At 38.2% G+C, this 10,490-nt stretch overlaps 1 protein-coding gene across 1 annotated transcript in view; it reads left to right on the top strand.

Moving 5' to 3' along the window:
- Window positions 1-257: 257 nt before the first annotated feature.
- The window catches only part of IFT57 (intraflagellar transport 57), a 60,046-nt gene continuing 49,813 nt past the window's right edge, over window positions 258-10,490 (top strand). Inside the window, exons 1-4 of the mRNA XM_029215390.1 lie at window positions 258-570; window positions 3,119-3,281; window positions 4,117-4,235; window positions 8,155-8,245. Coding sequence (XP_029071223.1) covers window positions 365-570; window positions 3,119-3,281; window positions 4,117-4,235; window positions 8,155-8,245 — 579 coding nt within the window. The 5' untranslated portion in view covers window positions 258-364. The remainder of the gene's footprint in view (window positions 571-3,118; window positions 3,282-4,116; window positions 4,236-8,154; window positions 8,246-10,490) is intronic.

Below are 10,490 nucleotides of genomic sequence, written 5' to 3'. Positions count from 1 at the left end.
AGAGAGCACAGCGGAAACGCCCGCAGACCCTCCCTCCTCGGTGTTTAAATTTCAGCGGGAGGAAGCGTGGCCTAACGTGAGTAGGAGAACGCCACGCCCCCACGGGGCGGGGCTGTCTCACAGCCACCGTCTCCCTAGAGGCGGGGAAGGGGCGGGGCCACACGTGACGTCATCCAGGGAGCCCTCCCTGGTTGGAGGGAATTTAGAAGAGACTAGGTGGGAAGGAGGCGGAGTCTAGTTTCCCTGGTGATGGGTTGCCCGGCGGTCGCCTGGTAACCGGCCGCGGAGGTCCTGACTGAGCCAGCGCAGGCCGCGGAGGTCTGTGGGCCGGAGGTGACGCTGGACTCTTTCTGTCTGTTCCGCGATGGCAGCGGCAGTGGTCACGCCGTCGGGTTTGGAGGATGGGGTTTCTCGGTCCCGCGGCGAAGGGGCAGGGGAGGTGGTCGTGGAACGGGGCCCCGGCGCGGCCTACCACATGTTCGTGGTGATGGAGGACCTGGTGGAGAAGCTGAAGTTGCTCCGCTATGAGGAGGATCTCCTCCGGAAAAACAACCTGAAGCCCCCGTCCAGGTGGGTGCCCTCGTTCCCCGAGCGCCTGGATACGGGCTGGGCTCTGGGGAGATGCCTTCCTCCGGCCTTCGGGGGAACGCCAAGCGCGAGTTAGCGAACACTTGCGTCTGTCTTCCTACGCAGGAAAGGGCACTTCACCCCAGACTCGGCGACGGAGGGCCGGACTACTCACGGAGCTTAGACTTCGTATTTTCGTAGGGAGAGTAAAGTTTTGGAACTACAGATAGGATTGGAAGACAGCTTGCCTAGAGCACACACGCAGCTCCATAAAACACAATTTTTTTTTTTCGGATTATAAACGTAATAAAACAACCTCATAGAAAACTCAGAAAACACAAGAAAATGTGTAAGAATAGTACTGCAGTCACTCATAATCTCATCCCGAAAGATGAATGCCATTATCAATTTAGATCTATCTCTAGTTTTTGTTTTCCTCTTTGAGAGCCTGTCCCTACAACTTGTAACTGTGGGTACCTAGACCTTGCTGAGCACTTTGTATGCAGTTAGTAAACTTGTTCACTAATTGCTATGGTTTAAAAGACTTCTGCCTTTGCAGTAACAGTATTCTCGGAAACTGAGAAGTGAAAAAGACAAATGAAATGACAATTATTGGAATTGTCTCTCTCTCATAGAACCCAAAGGCCTGCCCTGTTCTGGTGGGGAATAAGTCCATCATCCTGAAGCCACTGGCATTAGTTACTGAGAGTAGTGGACAGCCAGCACTTTCTCTTCCAGTCAGTGTAGCTTAGTGATAGCCTCATAAATAAGTTTTATAGCTTTCCTTCACATTAGTACTTACTTAATTTTTTGTGTTTATTTTAGATCAAGAATTTGTAGTACTTTCTCTTAAAGGCTAGAGCTAGTCTCAAATAATTTCCCTTGACAGTTTGGATCTCATTTCTTGTTCTCTTCCAATAACTCACATTAGAAGATATGTAGGCTTCATGTAAACTGCCCATATTGCTAAGCCAGTCCCATAATAGGAGAAAAGTTAGAGGAAGAATCATTGTTTCTTGATTCATGATAGAAATTGTAGGATTGGAAGTTTTTACTTAAATGAATAGGATAATATAAGCAACCAACATCTTCTATGTTAATAAAAATGTGGTTTTTTTATCCAAGTATATTTTCAAACTAAAAGAAAGGCCTTAAGGTTCTATTGACATAATCTGTATACTATTTCCTCAGCAGGTTAGCAGGGTACTTTGAGTCATGAATTTGCATGGAAATATCCTAGTTTAATGGTTCTCAAAGTGCAGTCAACAGACCAGCAGAATCAGTATCACCTGGGAACTTACTAGAAGTGCAGTCCCGCAGGCCCTTTCCCTGGTCTAGTGTATCAGAAATCCTAGGGGTGGGGCCGGGGCCCAGAAGTCTGTTTTAACAAGCCTTCCAGGTGATTCTGATGCCTGCTAAAGTTTGAGAGCCACTGTCCTAGGTCTACAGTATTTAACAGTATCCATTCCTCTGTCTTGGAGTTGTTATCAGCTGATACGGAAAAGATGGGTTGTTAGTAGTGGGTGACCATACATTGATACCTACCTGGAAGGACTTCATGGCCTTTTTTTCTTCCCAGCTTTCTGTTATCTTTCAGAACATTTACACTTACCCTGCAGGAAAAAGTTTTGGAAACAGGAAGGAGTAGACTGCTGATTCTTATGAAAAATAGTTATAATATCTGTAAATCCAAATGTAAACACAATAGTGATGGCTACACATAAAAGCAAAATAAGATCTTTGATCAAACTGACGAATGCTGTTGCTAGCAGGTTTTATTCCTGATATGTTTAGGCACAAATCATGTTGACCCTCATAGGGCTATTTTTAGTAGGCTGGGGATTTAACCTAAAGTCAACAAATGTTTGTTAGACTGGGGATGTGATAAAACGCAGTGGTTCTTACTCCTGGCTGCACCTTAGAACCACCTAGGAAGCTTTCGAAACATGCCCATACTGGAGCTTCACTCCCAGAAGTTCTGATTTAATCTGCGAGGGAAGAAGCAATGTTTAGTAAGGTAGCAATAGTTTGACAAGATCCTCAAGTGATTCAATATGCAGCCAAGGTGAGAACAACTGTTTAACCTAGAGGATAGGTTAGAATCAGTAAGCAAAGATAACAGTGACATTGTAAAAAATGTAAAAATGCATAGTGAATAATCATTAAGGTCTTTTTTTAACCTCTGAGCATCTCTTAATTCCAAATGACCATTTTCTGGAAGTACTCTCTTATTAATTATTCCTGACACATAAATGATTTTGGCCAAAGTTCTACATGCTCGGTTTTTTAACATGACCTGCACTTTCTGGATGTAAAGTCTTTGATCTAATATTTTGTGTCCAGTAGTAATTGCCCTTATCCTGTTGATTAAAAACTTTAATGTGAGTGTTGTGGTTTACTAGAAACTTCAAAGAGTGAATTATCAATGTGTTTTGTTGTTAAAGCCATTTGGAAAAAAAATCCTTTGGCAATTTTGGATTTAGCTCCTTTAGCTACTATGGACTTGTTTGAAATATTTCATATTCTACCCTCTCCCCTTCTTTTGAAACAGACACTATTTTGCACTGCCTACCAATCCTGGGGAACAGTTCTACATGTTTTTCACTCTTGCTGCTTGGTTGATTAATAAAGCAGGACGCCCCTTTGAGCAGCCTCAAGAATATGATGACCCTAATGCAACAATCTCTAACATATTATCTGAACTTCGATCATTCGTAAGTGTAAACAACTCTCTTCTTTCTGCATGTTCTCAAGTTAGGACATTTTTAATATTGGTAATACAGCCACATAAATGCTAGCCTTTTAGAAGAATTCTCTTTGAATAACTATATATATACACATGCATATATATGTGTATATATGTATATATATAATTATATCTAGATTTATTTTTCAGGTAAAATCGTCTCAGAATGGTTGATATTATAACATTAATGCCACTTCTAAACATGTTTACTGTGCACACATTATAGCCCAAAGTAATAATATTTTTCTTAATCTTGATATGTCTCTGAGATAAATTTATGGATACTTAGTTCTCCTTCTAAAAAATGACTAAAAACTAGGAAGCTGGAACACTGTATTTTGAAAGGGAACTTTGATTTAATAGACCATGATAGCAGTTGTACTTTTCTGACTTTTCCTGGGGACAAGCAGTAAGAATTTTTGGCACACATGTTATTGATTTTTGACAAGTGAATCACTTCATCCTTCGCATGGTTGTTTAATGATATGATACCAACCTAGTGGTTATACTGAATTTTCACCCTAACAAGATCGATGATTTTTTCTGCTGTCATGAGGTTATTGCCTTTTAATTTGATACTTTTGACAGTAAAACATATTCATTTTCCTTTAGTATTTCTGTACCAATGGATTAAAAAAAAAGACTAAAGAGATGGATTTCTAAGAAGCAATGTAATTAGTTATTTTAAATCATATTTGAAGAATAGAGAAGTGATACATTTATTCAGCAGTACTTTGCTTAAAATATTTTGACATTTGCAATATAAATAACAAGTTATACCCTGTTTATCTTTTGTATTTCAGGGGAGAACTGCAGATTTTCCTCCTTCAAAATTAAAATCGGGTTATGGAGCACATGTATGCTATGTTCTTGACTGTTTAGCCGAAGAAGCATTAAAATATACTGGTTTCACTTGGAAAAGGTAAAAATTACCCCACCTGGCAACAGTAATTTTATGTGCGGAGCTTTTTGTTCTAAGGGTTCAGAGCTATTTAGTTGAACTGATAGGAAGTATTTCTTCTTGACTGTTCTAAACTGAAAATGCCACACTTAATTAGAAAACTTAGTATAGACAAAATTGGAATATCTGGTATCTTCAAAACTAGTTTTGATATTGTGCCCCTTCCCAGTTGAGATATGTAATTATTAAGGATTTAACTGTAACTGTATATCCTGGTCAATTTAGGAAATTTTTTAAAAGTTTCTTTGCATATATTTATTTATACAACCAAAGATAGTATATACATGGGGGTAAATGATAGCTACAGATTTAAGGAAAAAAATGGAAATTAATATAGTATTTTAAGTGGGATTTTCTCCTTTGTTTATAGTGACTGGGCAAGAATAATACTGAAGAAGCCACCTGACACTCTGTTAGATATTGTTCATTGCTTCTCTCTCTGACCTGTGATTTGTTTATATTTCTATTGTTGTATCTATACCATGGTATTAAAGTCATTTGTTTACAAGTCTGGCTTTCTTGCTAGAAATTATGAAATCTTTGTATGTACTCTATGGCAGTTAACATAGCATTTGATATATCATAGATGCTCAATAAATGTTGACCACATGGATAAGGGAATAAAATATTAAGAAACTATCAATTTGTATAGGTTATAATTAGAAAATATATAAATTTGGTCCTTTGGAGATAGGGATTATTGATAGGTTAGAGACTGTGGAAGGCATTATTCAGGTAAAAACATGATCAAGCAGTGAATTTGGATTAGAACTACCTTCTTGGAAAGGTGTATATATTGTTTGTATATTTTAATGTATATTCAGTTACATTCTCTCAGGAAAGTAACCTACTCTCTATTAATGAATACTTTTAAAAACGTACTTGGCTTAGGTTATCATCAGGTTGAACCATATGAAATTACCGATATTCATCTATTTTTGAACTAAAAAAATGGTAATTTCATACGCTCCAACCCAAACAGTACCACTTAGTGCAGTGTGAAGAATGAGTACATAATCTACATTACTTCTTTATTAGATTCCATGAAATGTTATGAGATATCCTGCATTTGGCATTTTTTAAAAATTATTAAATCAATTGCCTAATGAATTTTAAATTCACCAGAAATTATTGGTATCTTAACCACTAAGATAACCAATTGGTATCTTTCCCCCCATGTATATATGGTTCCTATAAATTATACAAATCACAATGCGTGACCAAGAATAAGATATGCTAAGAAACAAAGTACCAAATTAAATAGATAATTTGGTACTTCCTTTGTTTCTTAGCATATCTTATTCTTGGCCACGGATTGTGATTTGTATAATTTATAGGGACCATATATACATGGGGGGAAAGCAGGGGGAAACATTGAAAATAGGGATTAGAGAATATATCAACTATGTGATATGTAAGTGACGTAGAAGTTACGTGTTTATAGATGCTTATTTTATATATCTAAATATGCTAAAACAAACCCTAGAAAATGTAGAAGTCCTAGGAAAGCATTGCCTTTAAGATATTATCTAGTTCTAACTAGTAAAAAAAAAAAAAAAGGAAATTATTCTTTAAGAAGATTGATTTGGTTTGTAGTACTTTACTTCCTTAATATTAAATGTCGATTTTTGTATTTTGTTAACCTGAGGTATGAATTTTTAAAATAACTTTCCAGAAATAAATGCAAATACTTTTTTTTTAAGATTTATTTATTTTTTTAATTTTATTTATTTTTGCTTCATTGGGTCTTAGTTGCGGCACACGGGATCTTCATTGAGGCATGCAGGATCTTTCTTTGTGGCATGCAGGCTTCTCTTTAGTTGTGGTGTGCGGGTTTTTTCTCTTCACTAGTTGTGGCGCACAGGTTCCAGGGTGTGTGGGCTCTGTAGTTGTGGCACACAGGGTCCAGAGCGCGTGAGCTCTGTAGTTTCCGGCCCACGGGCTCTAGTTAAGGCACGCGAGCTCAGCAGTGGTGGCACGCGGGCTTAGTTGCCCTGTGGCATTTAGGATCTTAGTTCCCGACCAGGAATAGAACCCCCATCCCCTGCATTGGAAGGCAGATTCTTTAGCACTGGACCACCAGGGAAGTCCCCAAATACTTTTGAGTATTTTCAGTATGGGAAATGTGTGTCATTAATCTTGATGGAGAAAAGAGTGCTCAATACTTAGTGTTAGGACCACTGTTTAGATTTTGGAAATAAGAACAAAGCTAGAGTCCTTCTTATTACCTCTATCAGAATAAATTTCAGGACTTGCCTGGTGGCACAGTGGTTAAGAATCTACCTGCCAGTGCAGGGGACACAGGTTTGAGCCCTGGTCCAGGAAGATCCCACATGCCACAGAACAACTAAGCCCGTGTGCCACAACTACTGAGCCTGCACTCTACAGCCCGCAAGCCACAACTACTGAAGCCCACACGCCTAGAGCCTGTGCTCTAGAAACCACTGCAAGAGAAACCACTGCAAGAGAAACCACTGCAATGAGAAGTCTGCGCACTGCAACAAAGAGTACCCCTGCTCACCACAACTAGAGAAAGCCTGCACGCAACAACGAAGGCCCAATGCAGCCTAAAATAAATGAATAAATAGATACATTAAAATTTTTTTTAATAAATTTCAGATTGATCAAAGACGTAAATGTGAAAAATGAAACTATAGGAGTGCTGAAACACCAAAGGGTTGTGGAATGTCTCATGTGATGGAAAAGCCTTATGTATATGATGTTAAAGCTAGGACCCATGCAAGAAAATGTTGCTAAGTCTATGTAATAAGAATTGTAACAGTCCTGAATAGCTAAGAGTATAAGAAATAAATAGGAAAAATATTCTTAACACAGTTAGGCAAAGCATTAATTTTCTTAATATACATACACAAGGGCAGGGGGCATAAATATGCATTTCACTGAAAAACACATAACCAATTGAAATATGAAGAGGTATTCAACCGCTCTCATGTGAAAGAAATGCAGTTAAAACAAGAGTGAGGTTTTTTCACTTAGATGATTGGAAAGGATTAAAGTTTGTTTACCATATTGGCAGATGTTTACCATATTGGCGAATGTATGGAAACAGAGTCCCTGTTGTGCGAGTGTAAATTAGGGTAACGTTTTGGAAGCTGGTTTTAGCAATATCGAGCAAAACAATAAAATGTACAAAGTTGTCGACCCAGCCCTTATACTTGTACAAATTTATTTTAAATGATATACATAAATGATAAATGTATAAGGATCATCTTTTCAGTATTGTCTAGTAAAGAAACTAGAAACAACGTCAATTTTCAGCCAGAGATTGCTAGTCATATGACTTATGGTTCAGTGGAATACAGTGCAGGTATGTTGGGGGCGGTGAGGGGAAGTTGTACACTTGACCTTTGAACGATGCAGAGCTTAAGGCTGTGGAAAATCCGTATATAACTTGCAGTAGGCCTTCCTTATAAGTCATCCCTCCAAATCCGCAGTTCTGCATCTGCAGATTCAATCTACCACAAAACGTGTAGCAGTGTAGTATTTACTATTGAAAAAAATCTCTGTGTAAATAGACCCACGCAATTCAAACCCATGTTGTTCAGGAGTCAACTGTATGTGTACTTAAGTGTGGTATATTAGTAAGTAAAGAAAGTAGGTTGGCTAACAGTATGCGTGGTATCATCCCATTTATGTACTTGATTCTTCAAATTTGGAGGTAAACATTTTTGCTTCTTTACATAGAAGGTTTCAGGAAGGATACGTGAAACATTTAACAGTGATTCTGGAAAAGGGGGCAGGTGAAAAAGGACCAGAACTGGTGTAGCGGGGGGATCCTTAATATTCACATTATGCCTTTTTGCTCTGCTGAAATGTTTTGTTTTTTACTCTCATCTCATGTTAAGCTTTATTATTTTAGACCAACATACCCAGTGGAAGAATTAGAAGAAGAAACTGTTGCAGAAGATGATGCAGAATTAACATTAAATAAAGTGGATGAAGAATTTGCGGTATGTGTGTTGCGGAACTTTTTGTTCATTTTCACCATTGGATTCATTTCCCTTAATCAGTATCAGTTGTTTAGACCTTTAGTTAAGTTAATACTCATGTTCTGTAATGATTGAGGTCTGAATTTTAGCAGAGGTTCTTCAAATGTAGACAGGAAGTAGTAGACCACTAGTTATATGGGTTAACATTTTATTAACAACCATTCATGATCTTAAATAGGCCATAAATAATAAAGAATTTAGAGGAGAGCAATAGAATTTAGGATTAATACATTCCGCTTCATAAGAACACCATTCATTTCTCAGGAACTCCTTTATGCTTCTAAAATTAGGATGAAGACCACCCTGCAGGAACTTAAAAAATACTTATACATACCAACATTATTTAAATTGTTTGGCAGCATCTGGGCCTATCCGCATACTTAACATTCTATCTATAGTGTGAAATTAAATGTTCACGTCTCTACAACAGACTAGACTAGGAAAATGGTGGAGAAAAAGAGCTTTTCCTCAGAACCAGATATGGATTGACCCTGGTGTTTTAGGAAGTGTACATATGATTTGAAATTAAAATGGCAGGGAAAAAAACTTTGTAGTGTATTTTACTGTCATAAACCAATTAAATTTTTCAGGTGATTTTTTTGAATCCACAGAAAGTATATTCTGTATTTCAGCTTAAAGTAATTTATTAAGGTACTATATGCTGCAAGGATATTAATCACTGCATTATTTTATAGTGAATGATGAAAATAACCATTAAATAAATTAGACTATATCAGATAGTAGAATATCATATAGCCATTAAAAATTGTTTACAAAGAAGGGCTTCCCTGGTGGCGCAGTGGTTGAGAGTCCACCTGCCGATGCAGGGGACACGGGTTCGTGCCCTGGTCCGGGAAGATCCCTCATGCCGTGGAGCGGCTAGGCCTGTGAGCCATGGCCGCTGAGCCTGCGCATCCGGAGTCTGTGCTCCACAACGGGAGAGGCCACAGCAGTGAGAGGCCCGCGTACCGAAAAAAAAAAAAAAAAAAAAGAAATGTTAGTGACATGAGGATGACAACTTATACTATATGCATAAACTCAACTATATAAAATATGCAGAAAAAAATATTAATATATTAACTTTAGTTATATATGGGTAGAGGGATTATGGATGATTATTTTCTCTTCTATACATCTTTATATCTTCAAAGTTTTTAACATGTATTTTATTAGCAGTAGAAATATTTTAAACCATATGTATTAAAAAGATGACTGCTATTTATAGAAGGAAAAAGACCACTATAAAACAAATCAATTTAAAAGGTATCTTTCTTAATGTAATAAATTTTTAAAGTTAAGGTAAAAATGTAGTCATTCACGTGTTCATTGAGCATCTGTTATGTAGCAGGCACTGGGCAAGAACCTGATGGTGCTGGATGTACAAAAACTCTGAGGCAGGAAGGAGCTTAGCATGACCAAGGAACTGAGAGAAAACCACAGTGGCCGTATCTCCTAAGTGAGCGGGAGGGTGGCTTAAGATTAACTGGGAAGGTAGACCAGGTCCAGATCATTTTGGGCGTTTTAAGTTTAGACTTTATACTTTGTGTAATAGATCTTTCCATTCAGGCTCAGAAAATTTTAAGTCCTCACATAGTCCCAGTTGTTCATCTCACTTATTTTACTTGGGTATCTTCCTCATCTTGCCTTCTTAGTTACTGTTTATTAGTTATTAGTTAATAGCTTATCTACAGATACCTGGTCCTAGTGCATCAATACTTAGCTTCAGGGCTTCCCTGGTGGCGCAATGGTTGAGAGTCCGCCTGCCGATGCAGGGGACACGGGTTTGTGCCCCGATCCGGGAAGATCCCACATGCCGCGGAGCGGCTGGGCCCGTGAGCCATGGCTGCTGAGCCTGCGCATCCGGACCCTGTGCTCCGCAACGGGAGAGGCCACAACAGTGAGAGGCCCGCGTACCGGAAAAAAAAAAAAAAAAAAAAAAATGTAGCTTCAAAGACCTATAACTCAAAACTGCTAGTCAGGGGGAAAAAAGGAAGAAAACCTACTAATCAGAAGGAAAACTCTATGAGGGCAGAAACCAATTTTGCACATTTTTTGTATCTCCAGTTTATTATGCAGTGCCTGGTGCATTAGTAAGTGTTCATTAAATATTTGACCAAAAATCACCTGTCAGCATATTGCTTGTAACTTTTAGAAATTATAGCTTTTTTTTTTTTTCTGAGAACCATTTAAAGTTCAAAGCAGCATT

This window comes from Monodon monoceros, unplaced genomic scaffold, assembly GCF_005190385.1.
Source record: "Monodon monoceros isolate NGI ecotype Baffin Bay Population unplaced genomic scaffold, NGI_Narwhal_1 Super_Scaffold_11, whole genome shotgun sequence".
Classification (NCBI taxonomy): Eukaryota; Metazoa; Chordata; class Mammalia; order Artiodactyla; family Monodontidae; genus Monodon; species Monodon monoceros.
This window is presented reverse-complemented; position numbering and strand designations above follow the sequence as displayed.